At 34.7% G+C, this 19,405-nt stretch overlaps 5 protein-coding genes across 5 annotated transcripts; 3 read left to right on the top strand and 2 right to left on the bottom strand.

Moving 5' to 3' along the window:
- Positions 1 to 3,111: 3,111 nt before the first annotated feature.
- PHYBLDRAFT_167710 (hypothetical protein) lies at positions 3,112 to 4,319 on the top strand (the record flags this gene model as incomplete). The annotated part of the gene is made up of 4 exons (XM_018435696.1): positions 3,112 to 3,128; positions 3,177 to 3,310; positions 3,451 to 3,686; positions 3,816 to 4,319. The coding sequence occupies 4 exons, from the start codon at positions 3,112 to 3,114 to the stop codon at positions 4,317 to 4,319; spliced, it is 891 nt and encodes a 296-aa protein (XP_018292332.1).
- A 2,717-nt stretch (positions 4,320 to 7,036) lies between these two features.
- Positions 7,037 to 7,993, bottom strand: PHYBLDRAFT_80086 (hypothetical protein; the record flags this gene model as incomplete). Its single annotated transcript, XM_018443553.1, has 2 exons — positions 7,037 to 7,872; positions 7,955 to 7,993. The coding sequence occupies 2 exons, from the start codon at positions 7,991 to 7,993 to the stop codon at positions 7,513 to 7,515; spliced, it is 399 nt and encodes a 132-aa protein (XP_018292331.1). The 3' UTR covers positions 7,037 to 7,512.
- A 3,095-nt stretch (positions 7,994 to 11,088) lies between these two features.
- On the top strand, positions 11,089 to 11,775 carry PHYBLDRAFT_71442 (hypothetical protein; the record flags this gene model as incomplete). The annotated part of the gene is made up of 3 exons (XM_018442472.1): positions 11,089 to 11,252; positions 11,497 to 11,514; positions 11,586 to 11,775. The coding sequence occupies 3 exons, from the start codon at positions 11,089 to 11,091 to the stop codon at positions 11,773 to 11,775; spliced, it is 372 nt and encodes a 123-aa protein (XP_018292330.1).
- Positions 11,776 to 12,696: 921 nt separating this feature from the next.
- PHYBLDRAFT_89324 (hypothetical protein) lies at positions 12,697 to 13,873 on the top strand (the record flags this gene model as incomplete). The annotated part of the gene is made up of 5 exons (XM_018443711.1): positions 12,697 to 12,981; positions 13,119 to 13,205; positions 13,268 to 13,562; positions 13,644 to 13,724; positions 13,767 to 13,873. Coding segments are annotated over 5 exons (855 nt in total), but the record flags the coding sequence as incomplete, so codon positions are not given.
- A 446-nt stretch (positions 13,874 to 14,319) lies between these two features.
- On the bottom strand, positions 14,320 to 16,258 carry PHYBLDRAFT_111874 (hypothetical protein; the record flags this gene model as incomplete). The annotated part of the gene is made up of 11 exons (XM_018428245.1): positions 14,320 to 14,413; positions 14,478 to 14,606; positions 14,679 to 14,731; positions 14,788 to 14,923; positions 15,004 to 15,082; positions 15,202 to 15,298; positions 15,385 to 15,402; positions 15,497 to 15,655; positions 15,739 to 15,855; positions 15,928 to 15,990; positions 16,064 to 16,258. The coding sequence occupies 11 exons, from the start codon at positions 16,256 to 16,258 to the stop codon at positions 14,320 to 14,322; spliced, it is 1,140 nt and encodes a 379-aa protein (XP_018292328.1).
- Positions 16,259 to 19,405: the final 3,147 nt, after the last annotated feature.

Below are 19,405 nucleotides of genomic sequence, written 5' to 3'. Positions count from 1 at the left end.
GGTGAGTAGGACCTGCCAACGAAGCAAGTGTGTGGTGATGAGTAGTGGTGGGAGCAGTTGTTGTGGCAGTAGCAGTAGCGTTAGTAGCAATAGGTGCGGATGCAGCGACAACAGCAGCAACAGTTGGTGCAATACCGGCTGCTACAGCAGTGGCTACACTGGTATCTTTGACAGCAGCAGTCTTGGGGGCATCAGGTTTGGGGGCGACACTCTTAGCAACTGCGGTTGTGCTGTTGGTAGGAGTGGGCTGGATAAGCCATGTCTGCCATCCTTCCTTACGACGAATTTTATCCGAGCTGATATCGAGGAGAGTGCTGGCCTGGACAGATTCACGGATCAAAGACATGTCGGTTGTTAAACCCTTGACACGGTTAAAGTTTGCAAGCAGCTGCAGATCGACATAACCTTGTGCGTCCATCTATAAGGTTTTCACATCCCCACATCAGGGAGTATATTTAGTACGCACCGTCTAAAGAGTGCCCAAATCACTTACCTGACTACGCAAAAACATATCTCTACACAAATTATCGATGCTGAAGTAGTATTCACTATAATAAATTACACGCATTACAAATAAAGATATTAGCATTTTTCATGATTATGATATATAATATTTTTACATACATTTGTTGGAGAATGTAAGTCTTGAGAGTATCGGCATCAACGTTGACAAATCCAGGCTTGGATCGACTGGCGGGATGAATGTTGTGAACATAGGGAACCCGACGACCAACACCTCCACGGCCGCGACCGCGACCACGACCACGATAAACTGTGCGGGTTGTATGGGCGGGGGAAGTTGTAGGTGGTGAGACAGTAGTAGCTGGAGTGGCAGTGGTATTTTGAGTGGTGGTGGCAGTGGGAGTAGTGGCGGTAGTGGCAGCAGCGGTAATAGCAGTGGGGGTGGGAGTGGTAGTAGCAGTAGCAGTAGTGGTAGTAGAGACAGTAGTGGCTGTTTTGGTCTTTTCGGCCTCAGTTTTTTCGGTTTCGGTCTCGGTGTCATCAGAGCTGGCCTGGGTGCTTACTCGCTTATGGTTTTTGCGTTGTTCGACACCATTCATACCACGACCACGTACACTACGAGTACGAGGGGAGGAGCTAGCATGAATAATGGTCGGTGTATAAGGCTTCCATTGGCCACGGCCCTTTCCTTTTTTTTTCAAAGATAAAATAAAAATCAATCTACCACGACCGAATCTGCGCCACAAATATTGCAAAATATGGAGCGTATGTTTTTGTGTTTGAATTATCGTTCTTTACCCTTGACAAGTCCAAACTTCTCCTTCTTTTGCTCGGTGTTTTCTTCAGTTACTTGTTGGGGTGCGGGCCATGCCTGCTCTTTTACGGGTTTCTCGTCCTTGTTGACGTTTACCTGGGCTACAGTGGTCTCGATGGGCTTTCTGATTTGCCAGGCATTAACTTTAGGAATGGGAGCTGGGACTACAGTCTGTTTTTCCTCTTTCTCGGTTTCCTTAGGAGTTATGGCAGGTGCGTCGCTCACCAGGGGCTCTGCTGATTGCAACTTTGATTCATGAGTGATGGGCTGGGATACGAGTGCGACCATGTCCTAAACAAACAAAACAAAACAAAAAACAAGTCGAGAAAAATCTGGTTTAGAAAGACTTTCTTATCACTTGTTGCTAATATTCTTAATAGAATAAAGTATTTTGGGATTGTAATTATAATTATCAAAGGTTTAACATTTGTTGCTGTTACTACTGCTGTTACTACTACAGCTACAGCTACTACAACTACTACTGGTATTATCACGTTTAATATAATTAGTACTATTACTAGTGTTCCTAGTATTAATGCTAATGCTAATACTAATAATTATATATATGTATATATATATATATATATATATATATATATCAATATATCTCTTTTTTTTTGCTAGTTGTATCTTATTGTATGTAAAATTTAAAAATATAAATAAAAGGGGAAAGTATATTTTCTGCTTCAACTCGACGGGAATAAAGTGTGGCATTACAATAATAGCAATGATAGCAATAATAATAAAGTCTTGGTTTGGTTTCTTGTCCTCATTACTATTACTATCACTACTGTTATTTTTTTTATGTCAGGGCACGTCTTGTAGAGCAAGACACAAAACGTTATATCTTGTCTATTTCGAGCGATATATCCATTTGACGAGTTGTTGAGGTTACATAATAAGAATAAGTAAAGATGGACGTGCCTTTTTATCGGTCTTGGTTTGGTTTAGTGCGGTGCTTATTAAAGAAGGGCTTCTTGTGGAGAAGAAGTCCAAGGGTCGAAAGTCACTTTTTTCACTTGTTATCCTTTTGGTTGTCCTGAGGGGAAAAATAAATGTCAATTTTAGGGTGGCTTAAAGTGAAACAGTCATCAAATTTCTGAGCAGTAAAATATGGCCTTTTTTTTTATATATATATAATATTATTTTATTTTATTTTTATTTTTGGTGGTGCACTGTGCTTCTACCTATGGTCGGTCTTGTAAAATATTATAATGTGCATTTAAGATTTGATGATCAACATGCGGATTCTTCACTGCAGAGAGATAGATAATATATATATATATTATTCAGGAACAATAATCTATAGATAATAACTTTGAATATTTTATTAAATTCTATGAAATATTAAAGGGTTTCCTTGCCAAGAATCACTGTATTTTGGCAAAATTTGGCTGTACCTGATTTTATTCACTGCTATAAATCATTTATTTTCTCTTTCTATATATCATTTACTTTTCATTTACTTACTCTGATACTTCTTTAAAGTAGAATCCCAGAAGAATAAATTGTATTCAAGTTAGAGACATTATAAGGATAGATATGATGTTTATCAGAATCAGTAATCCTCTCCTTAAAAAAAACAACGTTGACCCCTTGAGCGTGTGTCAAATCGAATAAAGGATTTGCCTCAAGGTACAAATAAGCCTTTTTAACCACGTCCAAATTATTCCAATCCCTCTTTATCTTCTTCAGCTTTGTCGTTTTGTCTTTCTCTTTCTCTTTCTTTTCTCTCTTTTCTTTTTTTACTCCTTATTTGCCTAATTCTTGGATTCGTTCAACCTATTTCAAGCTTAATCGAGCATTTATTTATTTATTTACGATTTATTGTACTTATGGCGTGCTGTCAAAGGTACGCTGGTTGAGTAGATAAGGAACAGGTTTATTCTGACTATAATAGTATAAGCAAAGGTTATGTCTTCACTACCAATATCCTATCAGCCTTTTTTGGTTGTGGGTTGGTTGCCTTTGGGATGATGGGGATCCAACACAGATTCGATGGTTCACTCCTGTTTCCTGTGAACATCCTCAAAAGTACAAATAATGATATTATTATTATTAAATAGTTTCTTAAACTGTGTGCATTAAGTTCTAGAACATTTGTTCACTCCAATTTTCTGTTTTATTTTGCTTTGTTCTGCTAGACTCACACTTGATTTGTTTTCTTTGAATAGTGATCAATATTCTCGGTATCATACTAGTGTTTGCAGCAGCAATTGGTATATTTGGAGCATTTTATCCTAACCGACAGACACTCCACATCTTGTACACAACCATTGTTCTTATTGCATTTATCTATCAACTTGCCACTGCTGCAATTGTTTATGACCAAGCTGTCCATATAGAAAGTTGGCTAAGTCAAGTCTGGGCAGATTCATCGAGAGACTATAGATTGTATGCTCAACACAAGGTACCAAGCGAGTTTTGATAACATGTAGATAAATATATATATATATATCACTTTTAACCAGCAAAATTCAACCATCACAACGATAACGACGATAACAACAACAACAACAAAATTCAATTGAATATGTAGTTCTTATGCTGCGGATTTGCTCATGTCTTTGATCATCCTGTGATTACAGAGACCTGCAGTCTCAGCAGCATCATTAATTCCAGTCCACCTTGTTACGGCCCAGCGATCTACTTTATTCGCAAACAGCTATCAGCTGTCTACATCCTTCTTTTTGCTGCCCTTAGTATTGAACTCTTGGCTCTTTCGAATGCCGTCACTCTCATGTGCAACCGTCAAATGAATGACCCCGACGACGAAGAACTTGACCCGGCTCCTTCACAACGTCCCCGATTGTTTGGTCCTAAACAATCCACAGCTGTTAATCGTGCATCAGTTTCTGAAATTGCCCTCGGATACATCCCCAAAAACACACTGCGCCAGTCGAATCCTGAATGGAAGTATGCAAGGGGAGGGTCATCTCCGACATTAGCCGATTCTGCTATTTCTGAATCGTCATTTAAAGAACCCTCTACACCAAACACAATCCACAAACCGGACGAGATTCTTCATCCAAGACAGTATTAGGATAAACTACACTGCACTACAATACAATACAACACAATACACTACACGCACACGCACAGTCACACTCACACTCACACTCACACTCACTCACTCACTCACTCACTCACTCATTTGCTCGTACTCACACCAACTCTCGCGCACTTTATATATATATATATATATATTACAGTGCACTTTATCTCACATACTTATGTCTATTTACCTTCTATTTTTTCGCCCTCGTTAATCGATCTGATATTTATACACTGTGGATATATATTTACCAGCCACAGATTTCTACTTCTCTCTTTTAAGAAAGGATTAGAGCGGAATATTGACTATCAACAACGACAAAAAAAAAAGAAAGGGAATTGAACAAGTCAAGGTGTATTAATAAGTCCGTGTGTGTGCCTATGTGCTTTTTTTTTGTGTATATGATCCAAGTATAGTTTTATTCTTCTTCTTTCAATCTTTTAATACTTCATTTGTGCTTTTGTAACAATTTCAAAAGGTCTTATAATATACAAACGGAGAATTCATAGTAATCCGTCTCTTTTCTCTTTCTCTCATCACTTATTTTATTTGGACAGAACAGGATTCAGAAACAAAAAATCATATACATATGAGTTCAGCTATGTTTTCTGTACACAAGGCAATGCTTATAATATTTGCTTTAAATGAATACATACATACATGCACACATACATATTTGTATGTGTATGTGGGTAGGTGGGTGTAGGTGGGTCTGTATGCATGTATGTATGTATGTACAAGATAAAAAAGTTTTATATTCAAGCTACTCCAACTCTAGGGAATCTAATTGGCATCTTTATTTTATAGCATGTTTTATATATATATATATATATATCTTTGTTTTTTTAATCAATTTGCTGTTTGCATTTGTATAAACGTTTGAATTTTTTCGATAATATTTTTCTTATTATTATTTGTTTTAAAGCATATTATATGTTGACACGCTCTCAATCTATAAGTCTCACTAAGGATATATTAGCTAGCACTACTAGAAAAAAGGTTATCTTCAGAGGCCATTCTAAGGAATGCTTCATGTAACATATACTTATTTTTTGTCCATTTACTTTAAAGGAAGATGATTCATCTCTGATCTATGCCATACGAAAGGTTTCATTTGTACAACATGATACTTTTCTTTAATCTTATAAGCATACGCTTATATTTAAGAATACGGCATATGATCATCTTGTAAAAAAGAGAACCATTAGGTGCTTTTTTTTATCTTAATATTCTATCAATTTTCGCCTATTTGTAGAGATTTTGTTCAATTTTAAAGTTTTATTGAATAATTAACATTTATTCCACAAGATACACATCACAAAAATAAAACATTTTATTTGTTGCTAAAATAAAAGCCAATATATCTTTACCATAATTATTGGCTATAAATGATTTAACATATCATATGTTTCCATAGCAAAAAAGCTATTCTAAAATACTTATAGCACAAATTAGGTTTGACTATTTTTTTTCTGTATAAATTATTTTAATATTCAAATCAAAAGCTCTGACATTTTCTATTATTAAAGCCCTAATAAGTTACAAGCAAAATAAAAGCAGTAAGCTTAGAGAGAAAATAAAGTTTTATTTTTTAATATAAAGAGAGAGAGATCTTAATACCAAAAGATCTTCTTCTTCTTTGAATAAGTTTATATGTAAATAGTGTTTCTCTTTGTAAAGTATAAGTTCTACTTGAGTAATTACTTTACTTACTCTTAGGCAATACTATCAGTATAAACTTGGCTGTATTTTGCAATTATTCGCCAAGTTCTTGCTGCTATAGAATAAAAAAACCTATATCAATTTCTCTGCCTTGCTCATAGCCAAAGCGACATTGGTCTTCAGTAAGCTGAATATGTAGCTCGACTCTTTTCCGGCCAGATCATTAGCAGAGCCCTTATTATCTTATTTGCTCTCTATTAAAGACATTAAATATCTCTTTATATATCGTTCGATCTTGTTTTTGTTCTCACTGATTTAAAAACGCAACGAGTTAAAGACTAGCTGTTGACTCTGTTGCTTATGAATATTCAAAAGCAAATTAGTAGACCTAAACTTTTTGTACTTTATAAAAACCTTTGGTATACATTTTATTCTTTTCTGGGATAGTTAATTTATACTACATAATTGGGAATTAGTTGGTTTTTCGGTGTCAATTACACCTCTTAATAGAAGGACAAAGCTCAATTTCTTCTGCACTATTCATTTTCTAATGTCTTTCATATTTACTCATACATAGCTACCATTAATACCTAGAGATCTTAAAAAGTCAAATGTTTGGGGTGTCTGTTATACCCTATACCATCGTCCCAAATTATCCAATGGCAAAAACTCATTCCCTTGAAAAATCATTTGTCACTTTCAACTATAAGTATAAACTCATTTCAATATAAATCTCAACCTAGAATTCAAAATTCCGTCCCTTATGGTGTTGAGATCTTGATATTATTACATGTATGCCCCTGCTTTCTTGTCTGTTGTTTACTTATGGATAAATACCGCTTTAGATTATATGAGATTTTACGTCCTAGTTACTGTTAGGTTCCTTTTGTGTCTACTTGGACTGGTAAAATAAATATAAAAAAATAACCTTCTCTTGTACCTTTGAACAAAAAGTGCACAGACCACTTTAGAGTAACCTACAAATCGCCGCTATAGAAACCTGTACTCCACCTTTAGATATTTTGCCACGCCGATCAAGATCAGACCTTTCATTACTTCATTACTTCTTTACTTTATTTTGCAAAGTCGCTTTTATAATTACTTTGAGTAAATATTATTAGCTATTTCTTCTGCCGTAAAGCAGTTACACAAACTTAGTAAAAAAAGAAACATACAGCTATATCACGTTTGCTCTGACGTGGGTATCTAAGACTGACAAAAAGCGCAGTCCTAATATTAAATCCCAGATGCAAATGTTTTTGTTACATATAGAACCCCTCCAACGCGTGTCGTTTGTTTTCTCCTTGAGCAACAACAGTCCCGGTTTCATAGTGAGGCGTCTCTTGCGACCGTTGCAGGGAGATTCTTCCATGCTACAAGCATCGGAAAGTGAAAGTTGTTACTCGCCAGCTCAGTTAAGTCTGAGAAGTCGTGGGGCATGGTCTCTTTTCATTTTTGGAAGGACTACTGTGTACATCGCATCGCCAATGTGGAATCATGATGCTGGGGGGAGGGAGGTCTAACCTGTGGTGAGATGTGCTGGCTCTTCACTGCTAACCTGACTGAACTCTTTAACGGCTGACGGTGAAGCTACTGGTAGTCGAATGAGCTGGACCTTATCACCTAGTGGTAAGTTCTCTGGCGAGTTCGCACCCACATTACTCGGTGACGAGATGTGGGGCTGGATGAACGGGTGCTTTCCGTTGGTTTGCCACCATTCCAGCACCTCCTTCGCTACCAAGTCAGGTTTACGTCCTGAAGGAGATTGAGCCGCGTAATGCGGGGACAAAGAACTTGGTGTCATGCTTTTTATTCTTTTACTCATGTAAAAGAACATTAAGTGAAATTCAATCAAATACAATAGTTTCTTTATGTATATCTTTAAATAAATAAATAAAGTCTTTTTTTAACTAGTATCGTCTCCAATAAAAAAAACACGCTTTTAAACCTTTCTTTTTTACTTGATTGAAGATGTCAATGTTGTAATTAGAAGAGTTCATTTATAAGAAAAAAGTATTCTAATTGAATAAATCTGAAAAGAAATTAACTGAAAATGTAGTTTAATGTAATATAATATGCGTGCTCTTATCATTGTGTCGATCACCGTGTTTAACTGCGGGGGTTGTTGTAGTTTATAAAGTCTGTAAGAATAATGTTAGAATAATTTTTAAGAATTCCCATCGCACGAAATATATATTATTGAATTTGGCTAATCCAGATGGGCATTGTAAAGAGGATGTATTTTAATGAGAAAGAAAAAACAGAAGAAATACAAAAATAAAGAGAGATGAGAGGGAATAAAGAAATTCATTTTTGAAAGAGAGAGCAAAAAGGCGTGGCGAATCGAATACACAAGTAATACCCTTATTGTATATACACAGACTGCACAAAAAAGTTCAATTTGGATGTATTTATAAAACAATAATAATCATATACAGATTTTTTTATGCTTTGGGTATCAACGAATGCTCGTTGCTCATTTCGTTATTGCATATACATATGTGCAATTCGATTTACAGTGCAAAACATAAGTTGAGCACAAATAAGAAAAGTTGCCAATTATTGATACATTGCAAAAGCATTCAATATTTTGTATAAAAATAATTTTGCCGACAATATACAGACATAGAGTATATTGAGTAGCAATGCCCAAGTTTCATAAAAGAAGTAGAAATTCATATTGAATTTTATGGAATAGAACTTTAATGCATACCAGCTATTATAGCCAATCTATTGATATCTTTTGTATATATGTTGATTTTTCTTTTTGGTTTATGTCCAAGTGCTCGAAAGATACTGTTTTTTTGCCATTTCAATATTTTCAATTTTCTTTAAATTACTACCATAAAAAACTCTCCTATTTAACCTTTGAAGATATAGTGTATTTTTCTTATAATCGACAAAAACAATTGTACTCCGATCGTTTTTTTCAAGACCTAAAATATGTTGTCGGAAATGACAAAACTGAATATCTTTTCTGTTTACTTTTTTAAAAAACAGTTTCTCTACAAAGTAAACAGAAAACATGTTTAGTTTTGTCATTTGCGACAGCACTTTTTAGGTCTTGAAAAAACGCGGTATTTGAATTTAATACCAGAGAAAGAGAAATATTGACACTATATTTTCCATTTATAATGGCAGACGACGAGAATCGATCCCCTAAAATAGTAATATTATGTATTAGTCGGTGTTTAAAAGATCTTTTGTTGTGAATATATGAAGCTGTGACTGCATAAAGTTCAATATTTAGGATTTTTTAAAAAACTGGCGGACATTTAATGCCTTTCATATATCGGCATGTGAAATAAAAAATTGACACAAATCTTGAAATTTGCGATTATTAAGAAAATACACTATATTGGCAAAAATATTTTCTATCAAGAAGGAAAACAAATCATTAATTTAGATTGATAGAAATGAACTCTTGTACATACTTTCATATTTAAGTTATTTATTAAAATTTGATTTCCAAAAGTGTTCAGGCTGTTTAAAAACAACTTCCTTTCAGTAATAATGAAAGTTGCACTAAGTCATGTAATTTTTGTCTTATTTAGTATTATATATATTTATAAATATTTGAGATATACAGCTTACTTTTGTAAAATTTGATAGGCAGCATCAGTTTCTTTGAAGATAACTGTATTTTTATGAAGAAATTGTATATCAGGGAGATAAACTCACGCTCAGAAAGAAACTAAAGCCTTTGCAGAAAGATGACCCAAGTAGTTGTAAAGAAACAGTGTAAAAATATGAGACAATTCTTTTCTTTCTTCTTTAGGCTACTTGACCAATGCCTTGGACAAGCCTTGAAGAGAATGTTTTGCCATGTTGAATTCTTGGTATGAGCCACTGACAATCTTACTACGACAAAAACAAATGGTGATTCCAATGATGATTTCCGAACCATCACTCATTTTCTATAAACTCTATCATCTTTAAAATTACTTTATATTCTTATTAGTATATAGTTTTACTTCTATTGAAAGAAGCTTGAACTACCTTTTGTCTAAAGTTTTTAAATTTTCTTGTGAGTTTATTGTTATCTGATATGTAATACAAGCAGTATCTCACATATAGCTGGTAGTAATAAGATGAGCTACAATTCGAATATGGGTTATGTCTGAGGATATTGTTAAGAAGTCAAAAAACATTGTTTCAAGGGTGTATTACTAGCTTCGTGCTTGTTATGAAATTGTATATATCCATGATTATTTTCTCACCACAACAACATGAAATAATTTAAAGATTCGGGGATTTTGTGTTTTTGTTAGCTCTGAAAGAGAAAACCTATTGTATTTTACGGACAAACACTCTACTATGGTTAAAACAAGATGTTACCGATACAATTTCATTCAAGAAAGGGCTAGAACTTAAAGATAGCAAAATTTGAAAGAGAAATCTAAAGACCAAAACCTAGATATTTTTATTGCTGAGCAAGTCATTACCTAGACTTCAAGCTGAATCACCAATATTCTCGAACTGTATTTTCACCTTTTTATTCAAGCCAGCGAGCTTATCCATCTTCAGCTTCTTTTACAAAAATACTATAAGATAAACTACTTGGTTGACTTTGTCACATAAACTTCACTTATTCTCCTACATCAACCAACCTCAAGCCAACAAACGTTTAGCAAGTAATCTACCGATCGCTTTTGGTTCATACTGTGTCTTAATCATAGGGAATGGATATACACTTCAAACCCGTTACTATGAGGTAATCAAAATTAAAGGTACGAAACATCTATTTTGGAAATATGGAATCAATGTGTGTTTGATTAATTAATGTAGTACGTCCAAGAACTGTCCTTCAAGTTCCCGGTCATATATTTAAAAGGTCAAGTAAAAACACAACCATTACCTCATTACTGTCGCTCTTAGATACTGTATGTAATATTTTGCAATTCCTCCATAGTAACCATTACAATCAGCCTTCATTTTTCTATTATTAATACTGCTATAAATAATGCATAGATACAGAAATTTAAATTGTTTGAAGGACACGTCTTTTTCACAGCCTGACCCTCATTTAAATAATAGGAATATTCATACTATCTTGAACTTCAAGCAGACTTTTAAATAATTGAGATTTGATATAATGACACTTGATAGAATTACTTGTATTATTCAGGTTAAAACCGCCATGATACCTAGAGAGGATGTTCCGGTCGGTAGACTTGCGAGACGAAGACGGCCGAGTTTTAGAAAGATAACACCTGCAAGAAGAATAAGAAGAATACACTTATTTCACCCTGGTTATCGGTAGGTATTTCCAAGATGTTATTTGGTAGATTATGATATTGTTTGTATATTCCAGTGAACCAACCTTTCATTTTCTGTGCTGGATGGGGAGAGTGATAATAATGGTAGTTTGGGTCGATTCCCAAACAAAAGTATGGTGAAACAATAATAGAATACATATGTACTAAAGAGAAAGCCTTTAGTTTAAAATCACAACAACAAAGAAATATGAAAGCTTGAAATTAGAAGATATATATTTATAAAGAAAAAACAATGAAGAAAAGTAAGTAATTCTCAAAAAAGAAAACTTCCCAGATTTTCTCACTAAAGTTGACCATTTTTTTATTGTTATAGTATAAAGCAACAGGATAAGAGACATCGACCTTTACACTTCAAGTATATATCACTCAATGTCTTATTAACTTTTAGCTTGACAACTGATGAAAATTGTTCAATTGGATTCAGTTATCGAGAACGCGGAGGAGTGCAAATATACCGATATCCTCTAGTGAACACGATCTTCTATGTCAGCCACTGGCTATGAATAGGAGCCTTGTCTATGAAAAAGCAATGATCCATTACGCTTTTTACCACTTTAATTAAATTAAAGTAAAACACATTTGTAAGTCGCATAATTCGAGAAAATAAGGCGCATTTTTGGGATTTTTTTTTCAAAGCTTTTTATATTTAAGCAAAAAGTTGAGTATACATTATGAAAAAAATAGTATCAGAATGTCTAATAGGTTAATAATTTAAGAATGCTTTTCTCTGCTATTTATCTAAAAAAAAATCCATTCATAACGGTCAGGATACTCTTAAAAATGCGCCTTGTATTTTCGAATTGTGCGACGTTTATAGTGTACTTTACTGTAGGGCCAGCAAAACGACTCTTAATTTACTTTTTTTTTTTTAAAAAAAGTAGACATTTGGTTATGGTCTTCTTCAATAAAACAACATTGACTGCCTATTATTTTCTTCTTTCTGAAAAACGATAGAAGGTCTTTGTTATAATGTTGTATTGGCAGTGTATCTGAGCTGCACGAATATTAATGCATGCGTTGTGTCACTAGTTAAAAGAAGGGGGTGAGAGAGAGAGAGATTAGGGGCAGATATCTTGAGAGATCAAAAGATTAAGTAAGATTCATATAATAATGTTTTGAATAAAATAAATAATATAAATCACAGTGCTTTGCCAAATTCAATATTGTTTGAATTTGTAACACACAGACCAAGACAGTGTAGTTGAGCCATTTATTAAAATACCATGTAAAACACTGTATATATCCCATTTCTAAAAGATTAAAATAATTAAAATTCAAAAGCATTGGCGGACATTGAATATAATTTCAAACCGCTGGCTAATTACTATTCAATGACGATGTTTCTCGAGCTTTCTTCCTTCTTCTTTCCTTCTTTCCTATTTCTCTCTCTCTCTTTCTTATTACTTTTATACTTCTTTATTCAGATGAACTTATTTCGCTCTAAAGCAACCACACTGGTCAATAAGGAGGCCGAGAAGATCGACAACGGTCCTGTCACCAGCAAGCCATTCCTCAGTCCTCCTACTGACTACTCTCCTATCCTAAACCCTGCTCTTACCGAGTCGCAGCTGGAGACACAGAAAAAATTACGCACTTATATGACCTCAATTATGCTCCCCAGCGAACATGAATATTATGAGAGTGAAAAGGGTTTTCTTACAGATCAAACCTTGAACAGATACCTTCGAGCACGCAAATGGGACTTTGAGGTAAAAAAAAAAATCTTAACAACAACACCAAAAAAAATGATTAGGCGGACTATCGCCGACGCACGTGTGTGTCTGTGATGAGCGTCTACAGTAGTACGGCTGACATTAAATCAACTAAACATTTATGTCCTTGACAGGCAGCAAAATCCATGTTAGAAAGTACAGTACGCTGGCGTCGTGACTATCGGCCCGAACAGCTGGACCCCGACTATATTAGCCCAGAGGTAATATTTTTACACACATATTACATTAGGATCAAAGCTAAAAAAAACAAGGAATTCTACAGGCAGATACTGGAAAGATGTACTTTAATGGTTTTGATAAGTGCGGTCGCCCTATTTGGATTATGCGCCCCAGAAATCAAAACTCCAAAGATGAAGAGCGTCAAATAAAACACATCGTCTTTTGTCTTGAACGAGGTATCCGCCTTATGCCAAAAGGAGTCGAGAAAATGGATATTCTCATCGACTTCAAGGACGCTTCTTCTTCACACAACCCTAGTCTTGCCACATCTAAACGTTTCCTGAGTATCCTTGGAAACCATTACCCAGAAAGATTGGGCGTTGCTTTTGTTATCAAATGTAAGTATTAATCGAATTTTGATCAGAGTTTATTCAAACAAGAGAAATCTGACTTATTGTGTGTAACATTTAAATCGAAAGCTCCTTGGTTTTTCCTTGCCTCCTTTAAGCTTGTATCTCCTTTCATTGACCCTGTTACAAAGGCAAAGATTCAGTTTGTTCGTGACATGGACAAAACTGGCAAAGACGAACAGACAGATCTAGCAAACCTGTTGGATTTCATTTCACCTGATCAGCTTGAGTGCGAGTACGGAGGTGATTTCAACTTCAAGTTTGACAAAGAAACCTACTGGAACACTCTATTAGATATTACTGGTAAACCTTACAAGACAATTGAGTACTTGTAGCGTAAAAAAAAGATACACATTTTCTCCCATACACTTTGTAAATCATTTGACCCATTTAATCCATTTACACACCAAATATTCAATATCTCCACACTGTTCACTATTTGCATGTCTTTTTGTACTTCATTTTTATTATGAGAATAAAGATTACATCTACACGTAGATAGATCCCCTCTTACAACACTCAAACTTTAAGGTGATTTTGGAAGATATTGACTTATTGATGATTTTGGTGTAGTTAGTATAAGAAGAGAGAGAAAGAAAGAAAGAAAGAAAGAAAAGACTTTATGAAAAAGGGCAAAAACTAATTAAAAAGCATGAGTTGTTTATCCCTAAAAATAATATTAAGCAAAACAAACAAAAAGACCGTTAGAATATAAACATTAATATGTGCATGTGTACGTATGTGCCTATATATATATATATATCATTACCTCGAAAGAATTGGCCTTGTGTTTTGGTACAAAAGTAAAGTCTTCAGGTGCAGGACCAAGAAGCATTTCACTTTTAAAAAGATTGGACAAGTCAGTATATGTATACCGACTTAGTTTACTGATATTATATTTACCTGAGCTTGACCCAATCCGCAGCCTTTGGACTGGCCATTAGAGTCTCCAATTCATCACGACCAAAGTAAGGTGGTGCTCTCTCATTCAATTTTTGAGGAACAACCTCCATCACACCAACAGGCACATATCTTTTTAAAATAAATGACATATACATACATGTAAACATTCATTCAAATGTGTATATATAACCTCGAAATTACCTATACAAGAAGGATTGCCATTCACACAGGAAACGTCTTGTATTGTTTACACCCTAGAGATCGCCCAATTATTAAATTTGTGTTTGTGAGAATATTTTGATTGTCATACCTGACTATCAGTTCCCCAGTGTTCGAGACCATAGTTACAGAAACGCTTCAACATATCGAGACGTTCACGAGAAGAGATATCCCAATGTCTCTGTTCCTTAATTTCATCAAAAATCCAGGGCTTGATAAGGGCACCTCTGTAGTGTAATAATCAGCTTATGTATTCGTTTGGTTTCTATTATAAAAAAAAGCAAAGCTTCAATAATATAATACATACCTTCCGATCATAATACCATCGACACCGGATTGAGCCTTGCAGTTGTTGTAATCTTCGAAACTGAGAACATCACCATTACCTAGATACAAATTAAATATATTCATCGGTTAATATTGATTCACAACATTCGTAGCAAGAATGAATAAACAAGCAAATAAACAAAATAAAGAAATAAATAAATAAATAGTATTATTTTACCAAACAATGGAATCTTGGTAAACTCTTGCTTGAGAGAACGGATATAATCCCAATTGGCAGACTTAGTATAGCGCTGCATACGGGAACGGCCGTGAATCTATACAAATATTTATAATTATGAGATATGCGCACCCTCATCTCTTCATCAACAATCAAGCTGTTTACTGCTTAATTTATACTTACAGTACAAAGACCAACGTTCTATAATATAGACAAAGAGAGAAAACGGGTGTTTAGTATAAACAAAGAATATTTTCTTCAAGTATTGGGATATACACATACACAATAAACTTACAAGCTCTTCAAAACGGGGTATCAATTTGTGTGCGGTAGGTGTGTTCTCCTTGAGACCTGTTCTAAACTTTACGGTGACAGGAACATCGAGTACAGTCTGCATACCCTTGATCATCTTTACCATCTTGCCTCTTGATTCAGGAAGAGCTGAACCAGCACCCTAACAAAAAAAAGGTATGGATAAATAAATTGTCTATTACACTAATACCGCACATGAAAAAAGAAGTGAATATATATTCTTACAGCCTTGAAAACCAAGTCAATTGGACATCCCATATTGAGATCAACGAAATCAACATCGGTTTCATTGTTGATAAGCTCACAAGCCTTTACAACTTGATCAATCTTGGAGCCGCAAATCTACATATATATAATAATAAACGGTTATTTATGTTGGAACATAATAAAGCAAAAAAATCCGGATGTGCTTACCTGCATACCAAATATGTCTTCAGAGGCATGACGCTTTGTCAATGCCCACTCAGATTGTTGACCCTACACAATATAATACAATACATTAACGTATGTTACATTTCCATTATTTCCATCCTTTTTTTTAAAAACTTACGTGAAGTAAATTCTTAGCCATGGCCATCTCACCACAAGTGATATCGACACCATACTCTTTACAGATTCTTCGGAAAGGCAAATTTCCTACGGTTGTAAGGGGTGCAAGGTAAGTCTTGTTTCTAAAGTCAATCAGCTTTTTGTATGGGCGCTCGGTATCAATGGGGCCTAGGGGCTTTTCAGCTTCGACACTCATATCAATCTTGGGCAAATCATGATCAATAGGTTTTGTTTCTTCGACGGGCTTTGCTTCTTCGACAGGCTTTGCTTCTTCAGCAGGAGTTGGCAAGATAGCCTCAACTACAGGGTTCTCACCCTTTACTTCATCAGCCTTAACCTTCTTGGCAGCATTTTCTCCTTCGTCTACGTCCGGGGTCTCGGCGGTCGAATCCTCGCTGGCAGCCTTGGCTTGATCCTCCAGCTTGCGTTTACGGTGCATGGCATTCATATCTTCTTCTGCCTTGATTTCCTTTGCAACCCATTCCATATATTTTTCAGTCTTGGGAAACTTGTACTAATAGTATAAAGATGTATTTATAAAAATTAGTTATATTATACACACAAAAGTTCAATATGTCATTATAGTTTTTGTTCAACTTACTTTGTTACGATCAAGCTGGACTTGTGTTTCGACTTCAATGCCGTTGGTGACATAAACTGGGTGGTTTTTAACGAGCTTGAAGATATAACTTTGTATTAATACACATTATTCAGTTAATATTCAATTTCTATTTTTACCTCTTCATTCTCTACAAGCTTCTTATTCTCATCCAAATGAGCACCCAAGAAACGACATTTATAACCACGGATGCACCTACGTTTTTTAAAAAAAATGTGATCAACACGATGTTTTAATTTCTTAATGATATTGAATCAGTAAACGTACTTTCCGTAGAGATCAAAGTAGACACACTTGTCACCCAAATCTGCAGGCTTAGTGGCCAAGTATTCCTCTAGGTTATGGTCATATTTGCACCTATACATTATACATGTACATATATAATTAACTTGCTGTTTTCCATTGAAAATATAAACATCAAGCCTACTTTTCACCCAAAGGGCACTCCTCTCCAATGGCCGTATATTTGCAGATCTATTACATATTCAATTCGTCAGACGTCCCTGTTTTTGTCTTTGTTTTTCGGATGTACCAGACAATTCAAACTTACACGAACAGCATCCAAAATACGCTTCTTACCACGCTGGCCTTTGTTTTGGCCACGACGATTAGGCTTCTGGAAGCATAAACATCATAAATAAGAATATTGTAACATTTTATAGTCGTATCCTGGCTGACTCACTTCTCTAGAGAATTTCTTGCCCTCTTCAACATCATCACCAAATACACCATGGGACTCTTCTCCTTCTTCACCCTCTTCAAACCAACGCTCCTTGCGGAATCTTTGAAAGTGACGATTTAGCTTTTTATTTACTGATTTTCTTGTGCATTCAAGAAGAAATGAGAGTCCTTAATATTACTCTGATTTGATTTGTGCCTGACCGATCTTCTTTTCGTTAATGTCGTGCATGTTAATTCGAGTTAGGAACAAGAGACAGAAAGCAGGAAATAAAAAAATAATATGGAATTCAAAAGTCACAATGGATATGTTCGTTGGTTAAATTAGGTTGTCAATGGCATTTATCCCGATTTCTGGATTTCTTTTTCTTTTTCTGGTTTGTGAAAGAGGCAAATATCTCTTTTACTGCTCACCAGGTATATAAAAAAACCAGCTAATGAAAACCCTTTATCTGACTACCCACACAAAATTAGATCAAATTGAGCGTATGTCTTGAACTATATATGAGCTTTTTCTTATGCATATATAAAAAAAAGTATAATATTGAAAAAATGCAATATATGTCTGGGATTAAAACCAGAATCTATTTATGGTAGTTGAGGAGTTCTATATTCTTTTATCCAAATTAGGACCAAAGTTTCTTTGCTCAGGCCTCTTGCAACCCATTTGTTTCATATACATGTAAGCATTAATAAATATTTCCATAAGCTTTTATTTATTTGCTTATAATTTCAGGATAATTGTATTGGAGACCTAGTGTGGTACTACAGCTAGATTTATAACTGCAAAGATTTTCTGCTCTCAAAGTATTTTAAGGACCTCAGGCGTGTACCTCAAATATTATGCAGCTTTGTCTTGGTGCATTTACACAAATACTTATCACTCAAAGTGAGGTCTTACAGATATTATGAATTTCTGCGTATTGTCAAACCAGACTATTAGCTTAGCTATAATATATGGATTATTGCTGTCGGTACAAGTATATACCTATTCAACAGAGGATTAACATAAACGTAATAATTACAGCTTGAAAACTGCCTTCTTCATTAGACCTTGATTCTTGAGTAGAAGAATAGTATAAATTATCCTTATTTTTGGCCCTTAATTTTTTTTGTAATTAAATGGTATGACATTTGTTATCTTCGTTTTCCAGGCAATTTATATTGTACCTTCAAAAAGAAAGCATGCCGGGTAATCGGAAGACCCTAGAATTGTTTTTTTAATTATAACTTGTTATTTATAGACAAAGATTTTACAGCCTACCTCTGCTGTTGGACTGTGTGTAATGTGCGAAAGGAAGTATATATACACATAAGAAGCATCCGGACACATAATTGAGATAAAGCTATAAGGTCTGATACTTTATCCTTTTGTTTGCTTTTGTTTGTTCCTCTTGTATAAAGTACATGACCTTGGGTCTGCACGGTCATATTGAGCTTGGACATAGGCTATATGCTTTTATACTTTAATTAAATAATAAAATAAAATTAGTTTTTAATGTGAGATTTGGTTATATATATATATTATTTTATTTTACTTCTTTGTTTCACAAGGATTTGAAAAATAACTTTTTTCCAGAATTCTTTCCCAGAAAATAGGTGTTTAATTTTAGCACTGGATAAAATAAAATAAAATAAGAAAGAGATGTCACAAGAAAGTAAGATTATAAGAGAGAGAGAGGAAAATTGCTCACAAATTGTAAATGTAAATGACATATATAAATAAGAAATACCTACAGTAATAGCAGCCCTAATGTAGCCCTACATATTTTATTGCAAAATAAGCTTCATTTTGCAGTGTTAAAGTGAGTTTATAGAAATAAATATAAAGTTACGTCACAAACAAATAACTGTGTAAATAGCCATCTTGGCGTATGAGCGAATCTATGTGAGCGATTGTTCAATTGTAAATGGTGAAGGTGTGCGCGCTTTACGGTTCCCAACACCCCCCAGTCAGACTTCACTTTAAACACACACACACACACTTAACTCAGTACCCGCTTACTTACATACTCCTCTCTCTCTCTCTCTCTCTCTCTCTCTCTC

This window comes from Phycomyces blakesleeanus (assembly GCF_001638985.1).
Source record: "Phycomyces blakesleeanus NRRL 1555(-) unplaced genomic scaffold PHYBLscaffold_9, whole genome shotgun sequence".
NCBI classification, from domain to species: Eukaryota; Fungi; Mucoromycota; class Mucoromycetes; order Mucorales; family Phycomycetaceae; genus Phycomyces; species Phycomyces blakesleeanus.
Note: the sequence above shows the minus strand (reverse complement) of the source record. Positions and strands in the feature narration are given on the sequence as shown.